Below are 21,461 nucleotides of genomic sequence, written 5' to 3'. Positions count from 1 at the left end.
TTTATGAAATGCACAGGGTAAATATTTTTTAAATTGCATGATACTGAAAATACAATACAGGGCTGTTGAAAGCATCTTTTGTTGAAAATGAGAAAAAGAAAGCACAACCAGAATGAACATTGGAAGTGAAATTAGCGTCTTGAGGATTTGCATCTGCACTAGCTGTACAGTCTGTATCTCCTCTGCACCTGATAATCAAACTTTAGGCTCAGAACACAGCAAGTCAGATTATTCTAGATTGCATCCCAGATTCCCAAAAGAAAGCATAGCTCCTGTTCCAAGTCACATGCATGTTGAAGAAAGCAGCTCTTACAGTGGTTGATCATTTCTTCTTTCTTTCTTTTAGCGGAGACGCAATAGGGAATCCTGCAGGAATTTTGGCAGCTGACCTAAAACTGTGGTTTGGAATAGGTCCCATTCTAGGTCTCTGCCAAACATTTTAGAATTTTTTTAAAAAACCCTTTTCTTTTCATGTTGGCATTTTATTTTACCGTACCATATGAGTTAAGGATTTTTAGTCCTGATATGATTTGTCATTATAATGGGTTTTTTTAATATACACAGAGTTATTTGATGGTAGGTAAAATATAGGCCATGTTTAGGGGATGAATAAGTTATTGGTGAGTTGGAATTCTAGAACAGGCAACACTAAAGTCAAGCCTCTGTTTGGTTTCTCTTCCTTGTAGATGAGTTGACATAAGCTTTAATTTCCTAGAAAAGACAGTTTAATTTCAGAATTCATTTCAGAAATTCACTTTGCAATAGATAAAAGCAATGGACTTCTAACGAAGCGATCAGATATCCCTTGATCATTGTATATATCAAAGGCAGTTGCTGGTTTCCATCTGTTTGTCACATCCTAAAGTCACAATCTAGCATAACCAAGAAATGATAAGAGTGAGCTTAGATCCCATTACATTCTGTAGAACAAAGTGAATAGTCTGAATTGGTAAGATTACTAGGACAAAGACAAGGACAACCCCCCCCTTAAAAAAACAGAAAAGCTTTCCCATAAGAAAGGGCAGACAGTTGAATTAGGGGTAGATTGTAACATGTTTAACACACCTCTACATTCTCTCATATAAGTTAATTGTATTTTGGCTCCGCCCCTTTTTGCTTTTGGCCCCTCCCACTACTGGAATGCAGCTACTGAGAGCTTTTCTGAAAAGGAATTTGGCCTTCATGCTGAAAGAGGTTCAACTCCCCCACTCTAGGAGAAGGCAGAATTCCCCATGCATCTCAAGGAAAAAAGAGCTCAATTGATTCTTCCAAATAACAACAAATTCCTTATTCTAAGGCAAGTTGAAGATTCCAGGATGAGCAGTGTCTGGCCAAGTAGTCCAAGGGCAGTTTTATGAGAGGTGACATTATTATGTTTTATTGCTTTGAAAAATGCCATCCCACTGTTCCACCCCTTGGCCCATCCGGCTGAATATTCAGCGAAGTACTTTCTCACATTCCTAGGTAAAATGAATGGGAGCTGCTCAAGAGTTAAGTAGCACTGTGACTTAGCTTCCATTGGCTTCATAGGGTCTTGCACTAGGGAATGTCCTGGTGCCCTAAGTAGTTGTGTGTGGGTTTTTTTTAAAAAAAATCCTGTCTATATCAATTGTCTAATTTTTATGGTCTTTTCCTGTCTTTATGCATGAAAACTAAATTAAAAAACAAAACACAAAGATGTGAATCTATAAACCATCTGTTTAAAATAACTGTTGTGCATGACTATAATTACATGTTATTTATTATGAATCTTGGGATCCTATTATGGATTTTGCCTGCCGCCTAGGTTTATGATTTATAAAATGGTTTATGTATTTATGAGCAACATGTCTCTTTTGTACTTGCTCACTGATGCCAAAAGTACACGGCCGTCCTCTTTCTTTTAGAAAAGAGGGAGAAAATCCTGTATTCCCTGCCTTATATTAAAAAAAAGTTGGCTTCTGAATGTTGGAGTCTGAGAGGGATTTCTCTTTCTTTCTTCAGAGCAGCATTTTCAATGTATCTGTGAGCTTTCAACAACTTCTGAAACACATTGTTGACAATGTATATGGAGATTTGGCAGCGTACAGGATTTTCTTCATTTTTGTCCCGTTAGCTTTTAGTTTATGGCTCAGTTAAATGTATGGATATATTGAAATGTTGTGTTTTATGGTTAAAGATGCAGCCTATTTGGAAGAAATGGAGTTGTGGTTTAAAGCTTAATTGAGTTAATTGCTCTTCTCCCCCAACTCTCTCTTCCCACTTCAAAATATCGGAAACAAGAAAACAGATTTTACTAGACTAGTGGCATGAGTTAAGAATGAAATTTGGGGCTAAAGATTAAAACAAGAATCAAAAGGATTGTTTCTTGTTTGATGAGGTTTTATCTCCTTATCCTTACAATCCATATAGGGCCTCGGAGACCTGCCTTTTACAACACTAGGCTGCAATAGACAAAACAATGATTTACCAACTCTGCTTAACCTGAGAGGGCAACAGAAAAAGTCGGGTGGGTGGAATGATATATAGAGAAACATCTTCTTCCTCCACATCAAATTTTACTATTCATGACATTTCTGAAGATATAACCTACATGGTATGAATCATGTTAGACCATAACACATTTCAAAAGATATTCTGGAGTGGTTTAAGGGTCATATCTAGCTGGAGCAGAAAGCAGGCACGACTCCAAAGGTTTCAGTGGAATTACACATGCTTGTTTTAAGAGATGAATATTCAGCAGATCTTTTGAAGTATAGAATAGGTAATGCAATATCTTCCTTGAGCCAGCTGTGTGTTGGCAGAGAATCATGCAAGTTTTCAACCTGTATAGACCTCTTCATCAGGCAGGCTGGAATGGTAGAGGGGCTTTGTTTGTTAGCTGTATTATGAAGCAATGCTTAATTATAGGTTCTTTTGGCTGGATGGAGACAGTAAGACAGTACATTTTATGATGACCACAATGTTATGCATAAGCTTTTGAGCTATTCAGGACTTTCCTTTATGCTCAGTAGCTATAGCCCACTGTCAATGGGGAAGCGACTAAAAAATGCATCTGTTAGCTGGAAGGAAGGAATCGTGGATTAGCAATGGGTGAAGAGCAGGGTGAGTGGGGAACAGGTGGTTTGAAGGTTGGTAATTGTAGTGGAGGCTGGTGGCTCTGATCTACTGTGTGTGTTTGTGTGAATCCGGTCTGGATATGGAAGCACCTTGGATAGCTCCTTTAGAGATCTGATTGATTGATTAATTTGATTGATTGATTACATTTATATACCGCCCCATAGCCGAAGCTCTCTGGGCAGTTTACAAAAGTTAAAAACAGTGAACATTAAAAAAGGATACAAAATTTAAAACCATCAAAAACATAAACAGTATGAAAACAACGGTATCCATTTTAAAACAACAGTTTTGGGGTCCGTTAAAAAACAAACAAACTTAGCATTGTTAAAAGCTGTTGATAGGCCTTTGGTCAAATCCAGCAGGTCTGCTCTTATATCCTGCAGACATGCCAGGCAGCATGGGGCCAGACCCAGCAGGGACCATGATGCCACGGGCTGGAACAATATACATAGCCTCTATGCAAAGTTAACTTTCTTCTGGAACCGGAACATTTCCTGCTGTTTCTGCTGCTGCCTCCTTAGAGTATTAACAATAGCTATTGCTAGCTGCAGTGCTTCTCTTGGATAGCCGTGAGATCTTAGCGCATCCACCCTTGCACAGGCTGTAGAGACATGTTCATGCCAGAGGGGCCACCCGTGAGAGTCAAAGAGCGAGTTTTCAGCAGCATCATGGTAACAGTAGTTGGTGTACAGGTCACTGCTAATAATGTGCTGTAAGTGGCTGTCCTGCCAATGGAGATCGCACACCTCAATGGCTCGAGTGAACACCGTCCGGTGAGACCTGTTGGATGAATCTTGGATTGCATTTGCACCCTGAGGCAAAGCATTGGTTAGACTAGGCAGGTCATTTCCATGGTTCCCATCTTCCCAGGGACAAACATCAACACTGTTCCATTTCTTCAGCTGTTTTAGCCAACTGGCCTTTTGTTCCACCTTGCGATGCGGATTGAAGACTATGCACACCCAAAGAGCACCTAGTTCATCCCCGAGCTGCCTATATTTGTCTGTCATTGCAGTTCCTTGTTGCCTCCAAAGAGACAGACGATGGTCAGCCATGAACTGTTCTGTTATCAAGGTCAGCATTCGAACATTGATTGGCTCTGACTGAAACCCAGAGTGGATTCATTCCCCACTGACATCGGAGCCATCAGTCTCCACTGGGTAATTGCATGAGAGGAGTAATTGAGTTGAGGCTTTGGCTGGTTCAGGAACAGGTTTGCATAAGAAGTGGCCTTTGAGAGAGACTGGGATGATATTTTTCTACTAGAAACGGATAATACCCACTTCAGAAGTTGATTTCTGGGTGATGTTCAGAAAATAGGGAATTCCACTGAAGAGAATTCCCTGGATGGGAATGATCCTAGATCTGTTCCCTGTTCAAGTGTTCATCCTTCATGTGCGAAGGGGAGAACAGAGATGCATTTGCTGCCCCTGCCATTGCATCCTTGCTGCTCTGCTGTTGATGGGAAGGTCTGAAGAGGAAGCCAGCTCTACACATATTTATTTATTTCCAAAATGGATTAGTTGCTCTAAGGGCGTTATACAATAAAACAAATCCAAAAATCCATATACAGCAACTCAGAAACAACCAATTAAAACAGAGAAGCTTAAATAAAACCAAAATGAAACAAATGACCACAAATAGTACATCCAGCTTAAAATATCTGATAGATTTTTTAAAAAATTAATAATTCTAAAATGTAAAACTTTATGGCTTTACATTTTTTTTGAAGAAATTAAGTTTTTATAGTTTTTAAAATAAAACAGGCACCTCTGGATTACCATCCTTTGTTCACTCATGTTTTTCGGAGCATCCAGATAATCTGTTTCTAAACTGTTGACCTCAGTGTTTTCTGTGTTCTCCTCCCATGTTTTTGCAGACCTGGTTTGTAGAGATGCTTTTGGTAATCAAAATACTGTTGGAACTCCATTTTGGACAGCCAAAGCGCTGTTAAGGGTTTGCACCTTTAAACTGAATACCAGAAATAACACTATATTTTGCCATTAAAAAAGAAAAGAAATGAGCAAGCCAGGAATTAGAGATCCCCTCCACCCCCGCTGCAACACCTGGTAGCAGAAACTGACATGGGGCAATTCACAGAGAGGAGAAATCATTCATTAACCTCCCAGCTGGAATTATTAGGAAGGAAACTGGGCTGAACTTGCAAGCAATAAACATTTATTTGAAGTTCCCAAGGACCTGTGCCAACTGGAACTTACTTGTGACTAGATATTATAGAAAGATTTTGACTATGGGGAAAGGGCAGTGCTAATTAATGTAAGTGCTATATTAAATGTTGTGTGGAACCTCTGTTTTAATTGCACTGCTACCTAATTGTGAGAAATTGTTGCCTTATCAGTGCCAAAGTGGAAACACCCCAACTCTACCCACTGTATGAATACTGTTAATTAACAATTAAATGTGCCTATGTGCTAGATATACATGCCAAAGGCACAAACCCCTCTGCATAGGAAAAAAAAAAGGAGAGGGGCTGACAATCTTATTTGTATTAATCACGGGTTTAGTTATTAGAAAAGAAATAACCACAGCTGAAAAATACTCTTAAAGTACAGTGTTTTTCTGCAATTTAATCTTGAATGTCTCCAACAGTGGGTCTTTGAAGCTTGCTATGAATCTTTCTGTACTTTGAAATCTTTTTATCTCTCCCTCTGTCTTTCAGACATGGTGCCCTTTCAGAGTTTATTGTCATATGAGGAAAGCAGAATTTGGCCTTGAGATTACTTAGCCTGTTTCCTCCATGAACGCTGTGCCCTGCATTGAGCCAATTCAGAAATGCAAGGAAGCCATACACATGAGCAATGGTCCATGTAACCCAGATTTATGACTAAGAGTTTGCAACTGTATAGTAGTGTAAAACAGCCAGAAGAACACATGAGTGAATCATTTTGACAACAGACAGTATTCTGACAGCAGCTGATCCTTAGTTTGAAAACTTAAATTCTTCCTGCTCATACTTTATAGTCATTGCAGTTGAAATAATTGCAGATTTGGCTTGGCAAGGGGGTAATGAATCATATTTTATAACAAAACAGACACGAACTGCAAAAGGAATAAGAGAGAGTGTGATCATTTGGAGTTCCCCCCCCCCTTTTAAAACACACATACACACACCAAGAGGCTCAGATATAGCAAAAACTTTGAGTTATGCTTCCGAAGTACTTTAGCCCAGGCTGTAGAAACAAAGAAAAGAAGCTCGGAGCCTCTTCATTACTTAGTTTTATGATTGACATTCTTCTTTCCCTTTGATTCTCTCCCCCCCTTTTGGGGCTCTCTAATTATGCCATACGATCTACTAAGGTGCAGAAGTGGCATCTGCCAAATGGCTTCTGTGTCATGTAATGGACCAAACCAGTAATTAGAGGCGGAGCTTGCTGCAGAGGGGGGCCCTAGTATGCTGTGTTTAAGGAAGGAATTTCCAGTCGTAAAGTTTTATTTCTAAAAATAAATGGTGCAAGACTAGGCTGGGCCAGAGTGGCAGGGGAGGCTTAAAAATCTGAAGATGCTATTCATCGTTTTTGTTATTTATTAGCGGAATTGCTACCATCATTTGCCTTTGTCACCAGGTTTTCTTTACTGAAAACAAGCTGAATCACATGAGGAAGCAGCTCCCACACTCCTGAAGTAACTTGGATTAGTATTAGCTTTTAGACAGAAGAATATTTGCAGAGCGCCTAAATGTAAGGGATACAATTCAGACGAAGTTAAACGCATTTAAATGAGACATAATGCCAAACCATAGTTCATTGTAATGAAGATGAGCTGCAGCAAGCTTTAGGCTGGCTTCCTGCTTCTCCGATGCGCCATGAGGAGGTGCTCGGAAACTTTTGCTTCTGTTTTGGATTAACTGTTGTTTGCTGTGTTGTTTGAATCCAAACAAACTATGGTTAATCTTAACTATGGTTTGTTGAAACAAGCCAACTTAAAGCCATAGTTTATGAATTTGGCTTGTTTCAACTAACCTAGTTAAGACTATCCACAGTTTAGGTTTGGATGACACTCTAATGCTGCGGTTAATCTAAAACAGAAGTGAAGCCTTCCAGTCTCCTCCTTGCAGCCACTCTGGAAGAGGGGTGTGTGTATGTGGACCCAAGACTCTCTTCTGATAACTCTAAACCATGGTTTAGATTGATGTACAAACAGAGTCAATAAAACATAATCTTAATTCTCTGCTATTGAAATCAATGAGGCTTAAAGGTGCTTAATGCTTATTTCATGTATATTTAGACTTTTTCTATCCTTCCTTTCAGCATTACTGCCCCCCCACCCCGTGTTGGCCCTTGCTTTGCATTTATTTATTTATTTTAAAAAATGGAGTTCATTGAAGCCATCCTTGTCTTTATTTGGGTAAGAAATTTAGGCTTGCATTTTTTAAAAAATAACTGTAATATGTAGACCTGTTGAACAGTCGTGGCTAAATATTTTTGTTCGCACAAGGAAGTCCTGGACCAGGTATTCTAAAAGTCCAGCTACAGTTTACACAAATATTATCATTTCTACAGTATACCAAAAAGTAACATTAGCATGAAACGAGTCACATGTTTCCTTTGGCATGACTTTATCTAGGTTTACTCTTTTTAAAAGTTGCCATTGCTCCCCCTTTCTCCCCCATTTTTCAACTCCCCTCTGCTGCATATGGGTCACAAGGGAGAAACTGTGTATGTTTGTATGGAGGGGTAATAATATCCTCTCTGTATCCCAAATATCTCTTGTCAAGGAGAGGGAAAGTTTCCAAATCTGACTTCATAGTGTACTTCCTTCGGCAGAAAATGGAGACTGATAACTAGATTTTTGCTTTCCACTTTCTTCCCACAGAACAAAGAAGCGTCATGCAAACAAGAAAAGTGTCCAGTACTTTCGAAGGAGTGTGCTCTGGTCATTAAGCAGAAAGGAACGTGCTGTGAGCGATGCAAAGGTGCAGTGGTCTTCGTATTTCTCTCTCATTTCTATTAAAACTAATTTTATTTCATTTGGATTTGGCAGAATGAAGACCAAAACTGTACAGTGTTTGCCTACACACACATCTTAAAACTATTCCAATGGCATTTGTTCTTTTACCGCCCTTTTAATTAACAGGAGGCATAAAACTGCAGTAGAAAACATCTTCTTTGTTGCAGTAGTGAAAACACGTCCACAGTGTCCCTATTTATCTATTATTTGTGATGAAGATGGATTGATTTCAGTGATGTGTTTTATTTTATGAAAATAATGGACTTATGAAAAAACTTTCATAAGTCCATTAGTAAAAATGAATGAATGCCAATTGCAAATACAATATTAGGCAAGCTCGATAATTTCAAAGTTGTAGTTAATATATTTCAGGTCAGTATGTGAGATAATACATACATGACATTGAAATACATATATGTCAGAGTGAAATGGAACAAATAGTGGCAGCAAAACTGAAGGTGTCCCAGCAATTTTAGTGGAAGAGGTTTGAACTCTTTTGAAGTAGATGAGTGGGTGTCAGCATATCATGCATAGTTCTTTGGATTGCTAAAATTTTAGTGTGCCAACAGTTTTCAGAAACTTTTCCCCTCCTTAAATGTAAGGGAACTGCATGCTATTGTCTTTAAACTATTCCAATAAAAAATCTGCTTAACATAACGTTTAAGCATGGCTGGTTGGGGAATGCTGGGAGTTGTAGGACTTTTTTTCTATTTAAACATTCATAGGTTTGCATCCTAAATAAGTGTGCTTTAATCTCCCCCCTCCAAATATTTCAGATCAAATACTCATGTAGTATTGGGACAAAAAATTAACATGGGGTAGTTTTTAAAGTTTTGCTGTTTACCAAATACAAGTAAAACATGCTAAATTAGATCTCTCTAGGGCAGGGTTCTTTCATTCTAGCCAGGATACCAATGGTGAGGGATGATGGAAGTTTATTTATTTATTTATTGCATTTCTATACCGCCCAATAGCCGAAGCTCTCTGGGCAGTTTACAAAATTAAGACAATTCAAAGTGTAAAACAACAGTATAAAACCATAATACAGTATAAATGTATTAGGTCAAAACATTTGTAGAGCCACAAGTTGCTCTAGGGCATCAGAACATTTTTGATGTAAATTGAACATTTTCTTATGCAAATGGACCAAATCAACCTAATTAATTCAATATTTTACAACCCCCTATCACTGATTGATCAAGCTGATTTAAATAATTGACTCAAATCAACAAGAGAAGACCTTGGTTTAAATCAAGCTTGCTGCTGAAAGTTCTATGCAAGTAATATATTGTCTAGTTTAGCCCTAAACAGAACAGAAAATACAAGGTTCTCAGTAAAAAATTCAAAATGAACTCTCTCAAGTGTAAGAAACCTCACAGTACTACATTGGACCATTTAAACTTTTTTTTTGCTAAGTTTATAATATTTGATGGTACAATTATTCTCAAAACAGCCGTATCAGTCATCCCCCTCCCCCAAACACAACAGTATTAGTTTTATCTAGTATTCAGTTTTACGGAAGAGATATATCTGGTGGTCTGTGGACCCCTGGTGTGATTCCCTTTCAACTATGAAAAGTCTTCCTCAGGTGCTCCTGTAGACACAAAAGCATTCTTATAACAGTTTACAGAGACTGATAATGTTGAAAAGTAGTTTGTCTTTTCCGAATGACTGAATTCTTTCAGTGGTCTACTGGTTGGTAAAGGAAACCCCCCCCCAAAAAAAATGTGTGGGATAAGAGTGAGATAATCCTCTGACTTTTCCAACTCCTTCTTCCCAATGTGTAGATTCTTCCACTACCAGTTGCAGCCACAGCAGTCAGGAAGTGAGTACCACCATCTCTCTTAGGCCCAAAAGCCGTGGCAGTTTTTTCCTAAGGAAAAGTGTGTGTGTGAGAATATAGCAAATGGAATCTGTGCTACAGTATAATGTCATACCTTTTTCTTTCTAGTTTTTTCCACTGTTCCTTTAACACTCTGCCTCCATCCATCCTTTCCTATATTATCGCTCCACCAAACTCTTGTGTAAATAAAAACGCCTTACACAGATATTTGAAACAATTGACAGTGGGAGCCTGTCTGATCTCCAGTGGCAAATCGTTGCATAACTGGGGGCCAACTACCAAAAAAAGTCCTGGTCTCTGCACATTCCAAATTATAGTGGGGGACTATCAGAGCACCCTGCTCCTGTGAGCGAGTCTCTTGGCAGTGGGACACAGTAGCAAGGCAGGCACTCAAGTAACCAGGGCCTAAGCAGTGCAGGGCTTTATATACAGTTAAAACACACACACACACACACACACACACATATATGAATGAATGAGCAAAGCAAAAAAATGGAGAAAAAGAAAAAAAGAGAAAAACGTTACAAAACATCACAAACTTAACTAATAATATGATACACTATGTCTAGTAAAAGCACATATACAAAACATATAAGGCCATATTCCATTTGAGGCAATCTTCATGTCAGACATGTAGGCTGTTAATTACTTCCCTTTAGCCAGCCCAGTGTTATGTAATGACCACATCATATTGATTGATTGATTGATTGCATTTTATACCGCCCAATAGCCAAAGCTCTCTGGGTGGTTTACAAAAATTAAAACCATGGAAACCATTCAAAATATAAAACAGTATAAAAACGTAATATAGAATACAATATAAAAACAACCAGGATAAAAGTGCACCCTGGCAGCCAGTGGCCGTCAGTGGAGCTCTTGAAGCACCAAAGTGATAGAAGACCACTTCGGGAGCCCCTTGACCAACCTGGCTGTCACATTTTGCACAGCCTCTAGCCTTCAAGGGAAGCCCTGTATACAACAGGTTACAATAATCAAGCCTGGAAGTGATCAAGGCATGAACTGTGGTGGTAAGATTGGCCTCTGACAGAAAGGGGCAGACCTGGCAGAGGATATGTATTTGGGGAAAGCAGCGCCGGACCACAGCCGCCACCTGTGATGACAGGGTGAGGGACTGGTCAAGAATGACACCCAGGTCTTGCGCCTTTGTCACAATCATCAGTCGGATTCCTGAGAGAGACACATCTGCATCCAATCTGCCAGCCGCCAACCTCGACCAACCCACCAACAACTCGGTCTTCTCTGGATTAAACTTCAGTTTGCTTCCGGACATCTAATTACAGACCTCAGCCAGACAGAACAGCAACTTTAGTCAGAGAAACATAGGAAGCTGCCTTACATTGAGTCTGACAGAGCCCTGTTCCATATAGCCCAGTAGTGTTGACACTGACTGGTAGTGGCTCTCTAAGGCAGCCTTCCCCAACCTAGTGTCTTCTGGATGTTTTGGACTACAATCACTGACTATTAACTATGCTGCCTTGGGCTGATTGACATTCACAACATCTGGAGGGCACCAGGTTGGGGGAAGTTGCTTTAGGATTCCAGATGGACCTTCTCCCTGCAGTGCGCGTGTGCTGTATGACTGAGCTATGGCAAAGCTCAGAACTTTCAGACAACAAGAGCTGTAATTAGGCTGGACAGAGAGGAAAAACTGAAATGAATGCCCATGTTTGATTGGTAGGGAACTCCATGTGTGTGAGTTTGACAGAGCTATTAATTAATTTTTATGAGACTATAAATGCAGGTTTAGCAAATCTGTGATTAGCTTTAATTGTAACTGGGTTATTTTTAAAATGTGAGGGAAATTGTTATTGATTTTTAAAAATAATAATCAAAAAGCCTATTTAAATCAAAATATCCCATTTAATTTTTTAAAAAGTTTAAAAACAAACAAAAAATCATTCATTTTTAACCACCCTGTTTGTGATAATACTGTCATTGGTGCTGTCACAGTGTGCTTTGCCTGTTATATTATGGGACCGAAGAATTGGTGCAGATGTACTGCTGATTATCACTTAACCATGGTTAAGGGTCTCATTAAGTCTGCATTTTTGCATGTTCCTGCCCCATTGCCCTTTCCTTCCCTGGACTGGATTCCCCTTTCTCCTGTTAACCATGAATAAAGAACATATTCATGTCAACATAATCTGCAGTCAAAGCTATAAGATTGTCTCTTAACGTGGCCTTCTTAGCTAACTTCAGACTCTGGTTTCAAAATCTAGTTAAGTAAGGAGACCTAGGCCAGATCTACACCAAGCAGGATATAGCACTATGGAAGTGGTAGGAAAGCAGTATATGGTATGTGTCAATGGGCCTCAACAGTTGTCAGTGCACTTCAATACCACTATATAGCAGTAGTTTGGCTCCTGCCTCTTATATACTACTTTCATACTGCTATATCCTGCTTGGTGTAGATCTGGTCCTAGTTACCTGTAACCACAATGGTCATTGGTACTCATGTATTCTTTAACTTTGGTTAAGGTGGATGTTGGAGGGCTGCAGGGAGGGCGGATGTGATCCTGCAACCTGGTCCTGGTCTCTTTACTACATTTAAGAGAAGCCCCCCATCTACATCAGCCTTTTAGGTTTACAATGACTTACCTATGGAAAGTTATTCTTACACCAACTATAGGTTATGTGGGTTGTTGTTGGACTACAATTCTCATCATTCCTGACCACTAATCATACTGGTTGGGGAAGATTGGAGTTGTAGTCCAACTATCTGGGGACCCAAAGATGGGAAGCACTGTTCTACTCACTCACTGCATCAAGTTGTGGATCTCTGTGTCCTACTCTTAAGTCACTTGCAATGTTTTGGCACTCTCTAGTGTGGTGAATAATTGTGAAAATTACAGCCACTCATCAACCAAAGAAGAACAAATTGCACTAATTCAAATAGCTTTGCACTTGTTGACTTAGTATTACTGCTGCTTAGCACTGGGCATTTGGCTGGTCAAAAATAGTTGATCAGTTCTGAAGTTACTCAATTTGCTAAACATTTGAAGAACTACATTCAAGCAAGAAGATACTCCTTAAAAAGAAGAGAAAAACATCGAGAGGAAAGGTAGCACATGCTAGTTTTAATAAATATATTTATATATAAATAAATATATACTCACAGTAACAACAATAATGATAAAATCTATAATTATGTACATACAACTCTCACTATGTATGAAAAGAGCATGTATCTCGGGGTGGAATCTCATATTCTGTACCCTCTCTGTTATCCATTTACTTCTTATATACATTATTTTAAAAATCAAATTTCAATAGCAAATCAGATGATTAGCATGATATTCTTCAGGTATTAGATGGTATAGCGTTTCAGCTATTGCGCAGTATAGAAATGAAATAAGTAAATAATCTACCCAACTTTTCTAAATTCAATAAAGGGACGCTACTCTTCCTTAAATCTCAGGTTTTGCTGCCCTTTTGTTGCATAATCTGACAGACTCGATTAATTTAATGAATTGCACTATTTGCTAAACATGCTAAATCTTTGTAAAACTCTGAAAAGTCCTCCAGACATGAACAGAATAATTTAAGGAGAGAGAGACCATAAAATGTAGTAATGGGGAGCTCTGAACCTCAGATCTACTGCAAACATAGTACCAATGTACTGGGAAAAAGCATAAGGCTAGGAAAACAGAATATGCTATAATCCTGACAAAACAGATGTGTTGGATACATCCCCCTGCCCCCCTGGATGCTTAAAAGCATTTGATGGATGATATGTTTCTGCTCTTGTTCTGACATGCAGCTTTGGTTTTATGAATGCACACTGCATCCACCAATTTATGCAAAACATTGGCTTTAAAACAACAACAACAAACAAGCAAACTACTTTTTAAGATGACTGTGGTCTGATATTGCATGCATTAAAAATAGTTACTATCCCATAGGGTCCCAGTGGTCTCTTACTCGGCTTGTTGATCAGGTCTGTATTCACTTATCTTTAGCAACAGTGGGCTCATCTACACCAAGCAGGATATTCCACTATGAAAGCAGTATATAAAAGTCAGGAGACACACTACTGCTTTATAGTGGTATTGAAGTGCATTGACACATAGCATATACTGGCTGACATGATCCTTATTCATGCCCGTTTTGAAGGAAATCCAATCATGCCCTGAATTTTGGGAAATATTTAAAAGATTCCCCCCGCCCCCAATTTACAGAAATGCAGGTATCTCCGTCATTTCCCCACATACACACATCTAAGTGACCACCATGAGAGCTTCCACATAGATCCTTATTCATGCCCATTTTTCCAGAGGACCTTTTCTTCTGTCACCCCCGGATTGTGGAACAGCCTGCCAGAGGAGATTCGTAAAATTAACTATCTCTGTGATTTTAAGGCAGGTTTGAAGACTAGCCTTTTCTGGCAGGCCTACCCAGATCAATGTAAAATCAAGAATTTTTAAGATGTGTTGATTCCTGTACTAATGTTGTTCCCCGCCTCGATCCAAAGGGAGAGGTGGGTAAGAAATAAATATATTATTATTATTATACCGCTTTCATACCACTTTCATAGTGTTATATCCTGCTTGGTGTAGATGTGTCATGGGCCCCAACAGTTGTCAGTGCACTTCAGTACCACTATAAAGCTGTAGTGTAGATCCTGCAGTGCACTTCAATACTGCTATAAAGCAGTAGTGTGGCTCCTGTCTTTTATATACCGCTTTCATACTGCTTTCATAGTGGAATATCCTGCTAGGTGTAGATGAGTCCTCTGTGATATTGCATACTTCCAGATCATTGATTGGACCCTGCGTACTTTTAAAGAGTAAGCATCTCACTGACCACACAAATGATGTGTAACTAATCAGGTACTTTATAGTTTCAACTTATTAAATTATTCATATATTTATTTAAAATATTTAAATTTTAAATTTGTTCAGGAATCCAGAGCAGGTTGGTATACTTAGCCAGTGACTTCATTATATGATCTAGGTATTTATAGTTGTCTATCTGTTCCCTCTCTTCAGTGTAGACATGGGTTTGGTTTCAGTCTCTGCCTTTAGGGTGATTGTTGAAAACTGCCAAGGACACCTCATAATTACAGGGCACCGTATCAAGACAGGGAAGGAAAGGAAATTTGGCTATGATACAGAGAAATTCAGCTGAAAGATTTAGAGCACCTCATGCACCTAGAACAATTATAGCGTGGGAGGCTTTGTGTAAGCAGTCAAGAATCCAGCCTGTCACTAAGGAAGACAGCTATGCTTACCAAAATGATCTGAATCCAATGTATTCTAGAAGCTGTACTCCAAACAATGCTTTTTTCATTAGATAGAAACTGAAATCTCAGAGCCTTTCAACATAGCATGAAAAGCAAGTAAATAAACAAAAACATTGTAGCTTTATCAGTGGCTTGAGACCCCAGCTGGCCTTCTCCAATCTCTAGTTTGAAAACTTTCTCGGTTTTCATTGACATTGTGCACAAATGGTAGATCCACTGATGCCTAATAGACAATGCATTCTGTTAACCTACTATATTATAGCAAGAGTTGACTTAAATAAGATTAGTCCTGGAACCTGTTTTTCAGTACAAGGACCCAGACCTTGTGCAAGATTATGTGAAATAACAATTCTAAAAGTGTTGCTTAAGCATGTGGAGAGTGAAATGTGCCTTCTGATGGAGCAACGGCAACCAGCCCAAACACATCTGAAATGTCAGGGAAAGGCTTCCAGTTGCAAAACTTGCTAAGTTTCGCCAGGCCTCATTTCTAGAAGCTAGAGGCTCTTGGTGTTGAATCCAGACTTAGTTGCACTTAGGTCCCACTGAAATCAATGGAATTTAGTCACCATGACTTAAGTTTCATTGCTTTCATTGGGAACTAAACGTAAATAACTACTTTCTACTAACTAGATCCAACCCACAGTACTGGACTACTTTCCTGACACTGACAATCTTTACGCAGTTCTTCATATAGTACTAAACCATGAGTTTTGCCTGTTTTCTGCTACAGTTGTAGAAATAGGGCAAAAAATGCCTTTTCCCTTCTTTCATTTATTCGATATATTTAATCAAAACATATGAGATCACAGATTGCAATAGAAATGGTTTTGGCAGCCTCTCCTTATTTAGTTGGACGAAGATATGTCATTTTAATTTGGGTCTGTCTCCATCTATAACAATATGTATTTGCTTTCTGAATAAGTGTTTGTTATTAGTGGATTGGAGCTGGATAAGGTACGTTTATGAAAACTGTTAGGCGTACTCTGTTCTTGTTCCCAGTGTATACCTCCCATTGATGTCAATATGAATGCAGGGCAAAGATCACTCCCTAGAACCAGAGATGCAGAGATTTGGAGACGGACTCCTGACATCTTCTCCACTCCCCTTGTTTATCAGCATTTCCTAAATCCGGACCCCCAGTCCTTATCGGGGGGGGGGGTAAGCACCACTGTGGCCAAAGTGGAGGTTTAGGAGCACCACTGTTACCCTTGCACTCTCTGTGTGATTTTATTCAATCTGCAGTTACTTTCTAATTGCTCAGAAAATGCAGGTCAAATCTATACCACAAAGTTAAGGTGCTTTACTAGTCATTCCGTCTTCCCAAAGGAAGGCCAGGAACTTAGAATCATAGAGATGGAAGGGACTTCAAAGGTCATCTAGTTCAATGTCTCGATGCAGGAAATTCACTGCTACATTTTATCATGGATAGTATCATGGATAGGTGGACAATCCAACCTCTGCTTAAACATTTCTAACAAAGGAGAGTCCACTAACCTTCTGAGGCTGCCTGTTTCATTATTCCAACAGCTTGCACCCCCAAGGTGCAAGCTTAATGCTTAATCAAAATTCTTTGCCTTGTAATTTGATCCCACTGATTTGGGTCCTCCGGAGCAACAGAAAACAAATTTGCTCCATCATCTATTTTTCATTTTTGCTTATTTCTTTCATAGTGCCTTTCTGCATCTAACCAAGGCAGTTTACAAAAAGTTCTGTAAATAAAAGCTATAATCATATAAAAACAGAGTAAAACAGTAAAAGCTACATTAATGACCATAACAACACTTTAAAAGGCTAAGTTAAGAAGATATGTCTTGACCCCCTCCCCCCCCCCTTGATGAATGCAGAGACAGTCCGGACAATCCTATTGTGGCTATCCTATTGTCTCTTGCCTCTTCAGCAGGCTAAACATGGCCAGCTCCATCAAACATTCCTCATAGGACTTGGTCTTCAAGTTAGAAATACCCTAACAAAGAATTCTCAGCCCTTCTGGCTAAACTAAAATTGCCAGTTTTCTTTAATGACAATCAAAATGGTATAAAGCCAGTATGTTTGTAGTGTGAATGTGCCCTCATACTATCTGTGACAGACAGCAGAAAATATAACCCCTAGTTTTGATTAATTTGACATTTGTTTTGAGTACTTCTTGTTCTTTCTAAAGATCCACATCTCCTTTGTGAAGAGCAACCCCACAGTTAGTATCAGGTGGCTATGTGTTTACCTTTTTACCTGTGTTTACCTTTTTATTCTCCCAGCATTTTAACAGTCTATAAATAAATTTTAACTTGGTGTTTTAAATTTGTAATTTTGCATTGCTGCTGTTTTGATCTGGTTGAGCTTTTATATTGTATTTTATATTATGGTTTTATACTGTTGTTTTATACTTCGAATGTTTTTAATTTTTGTGAACCGCCCAGAGAGCTCCAGCTATTGGGCAGTATAGAAATGTAATTAATAAATAAATAATAAATAAATATTTTAAAAAATTGCTCATATATTCACAGTTGTTTACAGATTCTTTAGATGAAAGCATGATCCTATAGTTAGGTTTCTGTGCCTAACCAGCACTCTTGGAGAGTTTATTTAGAGTAGGGAAAATGCAACACTTAATTGTGAAAGCAAAAGAAAGTGCAATTTCCTCTTGTGTACTGTGCTATTCTGCCATACCATAGTTCCACCTAGAGGTTATATAGCAGAAAAGCAGGACAAGAAACATTCTTCTTGTAGTGCTGAGATCTGAGTTCTGCTACAAAACCGAAAGTAGATACAGCCAATCAACAGCCTCATATAGAAAAGCCTTAAAAGTCAACACAGTTTACAGGTGAAGCATAATCTGTGCATCTATGAATATATCCCTAAAGGACATTTTCCTATTTTGCAACAGTGATAGATTGGCAACTCATATTTAGATTGTGATTCATTACTGCCAGGAAAGCCTTTTCAACAACACTCAACCCTAGTATCTCCATATTTTGTGTTATGTAAGCATATCTTCACAACAACTACTTGCTCTACCTCTTCAAGGCCACTGAGAATTTTAATCCAGTTCTCAATAGTTTTTGCAGCAGTTCCTTCCAATTTTGTTTCATCTCCCTAATTCAAAATTTAATGTTCTTCACTGTTTTGTCCAAATCACTAATGAAAAGTGACCTAGGGCGGACTTGTCTTTGACATGCCCCTCACCTGTACAATCATCCACTAATGACTGCTCTTTCTGTCTGACAACCAATTGTAAACTCATTTTCAGTAATACCTTCTAACCTTATGCCTTTGGTTTAGATATGAACTTCATGGAGAATGAATTTGGAAAACTTAGCAAAAATCAAACGTTGCATTTATTTGTTACCTTCCTGTTCATAGAATCATACTATAGTAGAGTTGGAAGGGGCCTATAAGGCCATCAAGTCCAACCCCCTGCTCAGTGCAGGAATCCACCTTAAAGCATTCCTGACAGATGGCTGCCCAGTGCCCAGCTGCCTCTTGAATGCCTCTAGTATGGGAGAGTCTACTACCTCCCTAGGTAATTGGTTCCATTGTTGCACTGCTCTAACAGTCAGGAAGTTTTTCCTGATGTCCAGCTGGAATCTGGCTTCCTTTAACTTGAGCCCGTTATTCCGTGTCCTGCACTCTGGGAGGATCGAGACGAGATCCTGGCACACCTCTGTGTGACAACCTTTTAAGTATTTGAAGAGTGCTATCATGTTTCCCCTCAGCCTTCTCTTCTCCAGGCTAAACATGGCCAGTTCTTTCAGTATCTTCTCATAGGTCTTTGTTTCCAGACCCCTGATCATCCTCATTGCCCTCCTCTGAACCCCCTTCAGCTTGTCTAGATCCTTCTTGAAGTGTGCTGCCCAGAACTGGACGCAATACTCAGGATGACGCCTAACCACTGCCAAATAGAGAGGAACCAGTACCTCACGTGATTTGGAAGCTATACTTCTATCAAAGCATCCCAAAATAGCATTTGATTTTTTTGCAGCCACATCGCACTGTTTATTTATTTATTTAGAGTATTTTTATCCCGCACCTCAGCCAAAAGGCTCTCAGAGCGGCTTACAATGTATCAATAAAGAAGACAGTCCCTACCCTCAGGCTTACATTCTAAAAAAAGACATGACACACAAGGAAAAGTGTATGGGGAGGGAAGAGGGAGAAAATAAAAAGAAATTAAGGAGACTGCTTAGGCTGGTGGGAAGGCCCTGCTCCGTCCTCTCATCTCCCAATGGAGGGGCAAACCAAGGTGAAGATGTTAGCCCTGTAAGGGGGTGTGTGTCCAACTGAAGCAGGCTCTGATGGTGCCCGCCTGCTCCAGTCTCCCTCGCATCTTCTTCCCCACTGTTGGCTCATATTCAGATTGTGATCTACAACAATTCCAAGATCCTTCTCGCTTGTAGTATTGCTGAGCCAAGTGTCCCCCATCTTGTAACTGTGCATTTGGTTTCTTTTTCATAGGCATAGAACTTGGTATTTATCGCTATTAAATTTCATTCTGTTGTTTTCAGCCTAGCACTCCAGCCTATCAAGATCACTTTGAAGTTTGTTTCTGCCTTCCAGAGTATTAGCTATCCCACACATCTTCCAAGCACCCAAGGCATATTTGCACCCTGGTACTAGTCAGATCTAAGAGCGTTGAGCCTTTGAGATGGAACTTCGTTACACACTTCCAGTGCTTTCTTTGGAACTGAATGTAAAATAGAATGTACCTCATTCATTTTAGTTTGGTGCAGTAGCTGGTGTTTGGACTTTCATCCAGGAAACAGCTGGGTTCAAATTCCTATTGTCAGGAAAGTTCATTAGGTGACCTTGTGTTAGTCTCCCTTGCTGGCTAAGCTTCCTCACAAAATTGTTGTGAGAAGAAAATAGTGTGTGTTGGGGAGGGGAGATCATGTATAGTGTATATTGTTCAGGGCCAGCTCAAGACATTTTGCTACCTGAGGTGAAGTACAAGATGGTGCCCTTCCCCCATTCCAAGCTCTGTCCTACAACAGAAGGAAGGGCTGAGGAGGAACAGTTGACTGCGTTACTCTGCTAATAGTAAGACTGGTCCACAACTGCCCTAAGCGCTATGGAGAGATGACAGGATAAAAATGTAATAAACAAAATGTCCTTTTCACACCTAACAAATTGAAACTATTTTTCCCCATCTTCGACAGCACATTTGGCAAGATTTGTTATTAATTGCCAGTTATCATCCTGTTTCTTTCCAGATGCTTCCAAATGTTTTGTTTTATCGTTCTAACAAGTTACCAGGCATAATTTCAGCTATTGGCCTATAATTTTCCTGCTTCTGTTCCTCTCCTCCTCCCTTGCTTCTTGTCTTGAAGAAGGGCCAAGCTACACAAGATGTACCCAGCAGTTACAGCTTTCTTTTTTACTCTATCAGGATGAGCCCTCCAAGACCTGTAATTTTTATTGAAAAAAGGGATCCATTTGTTTCATTGAATCCACGGTAAAAGCTTTAAAACAGCTCTTACTCCCATGCAATGGTCGTGATCCAGACTGGGGCCCAAGTGCCTACTTTAAAGGAAAAAGGAAGACATAGCAAGTAACAGTATCTTCAGAGAAATATCTACGGGACCGCCTGACTTGCTACGAACCTGTCTGCAGGAGAGGCCCTTTTAAGGGTGCCACTAGCTGCACAGGCCTGTTTGCTGGGCACACATGAAAAGGCTTTCTCCTGTATTGCTTCCAAACTATGGAATGCACACCTTGTGTAGTTCTTGATGGCTGCTCCTAGACTCTGGAACTCCTGGACTCTGGCTAGCTCCATCTCTAATAATTTTCTTCTTTAAACAGGACTTTGGCCCATAAACTGATTCATACACGTTGTCGCAGCAATAGCACTAATGACATTGCACTAGCCAATACCTGTGCAACATAACTAGCACAGTGGGGAAAAGTGGCCTATGTGCCTCATTTTAAAGGGGAAATTTTTATTGCTGAATTCTGGTGGGAAATCACTGCTTTTACTGTCAGCACTAGTGACATTGCGCAAGCATTGATTTACGTTAGCGTATCACCATTAGTGCTAGTGCTGGAACAGCCTTGGATACTACTTAGTATTTCCTCAAGTTAAAATGCCCTTTTAAGTGCCCCGTGGCTAGTAGACTGAACATAGTAAACACACACACACTTCTGCCTTTCTATTTATGGAACACCTAAAGCAGCTCACAACGCTTTTATATATAAAAAAGACATTCACACACAATTTATTTATTCCGGTGGACTTCAGTAGAAAGCTGATTTGCATGAGTGGACTCATCTGTCTGTACTCTGAAGGTATCACAGCCA

General features: G+C 39.5%; 1 protein-coding gene across 1 annotated transcript in view; it reads left to right on the top strand.

The window, feature by feature from the left end:
• The window catches only part of BMPER (BMP binding endothelial regulator), a 190,351-nt gene that overhangs the window by 24,718 nt on the left and 144,172 nt on the right, over nt 1–21,461 (top strand). The window contains exon 3 of the mRNA XM_063129831.1: nt 7,933–8,032. Coding sequence (XP_062985901.1) covers nt 7,933–8,032 — 100 coding nt within the window. The remainder of the gene's footprint in view (nt 1–7,932; nt 8,033–21,461) is intronic.

The sequence above is a fragment of the Elgaria multicarinata genome, chromosome 1 (assembly GCF_023053635.1).
Source record: "Elgaria multicarinata webbii isolate HBS135686 ecotype San Diego chromosome 1, rElgMul1.1.pri, whole genome shotgun sequence".
Lineage (NCBI taxonomy): Eukaryota > Metazoa > Chordata > Lepidosauria > Squamata > Anguidae > Elgaria > Elgaria multicarinata.
Note: the sequence above shows the minus strand (reverse complement) of the source record. Positions and strands in the feature narration are given on the sequence as shown.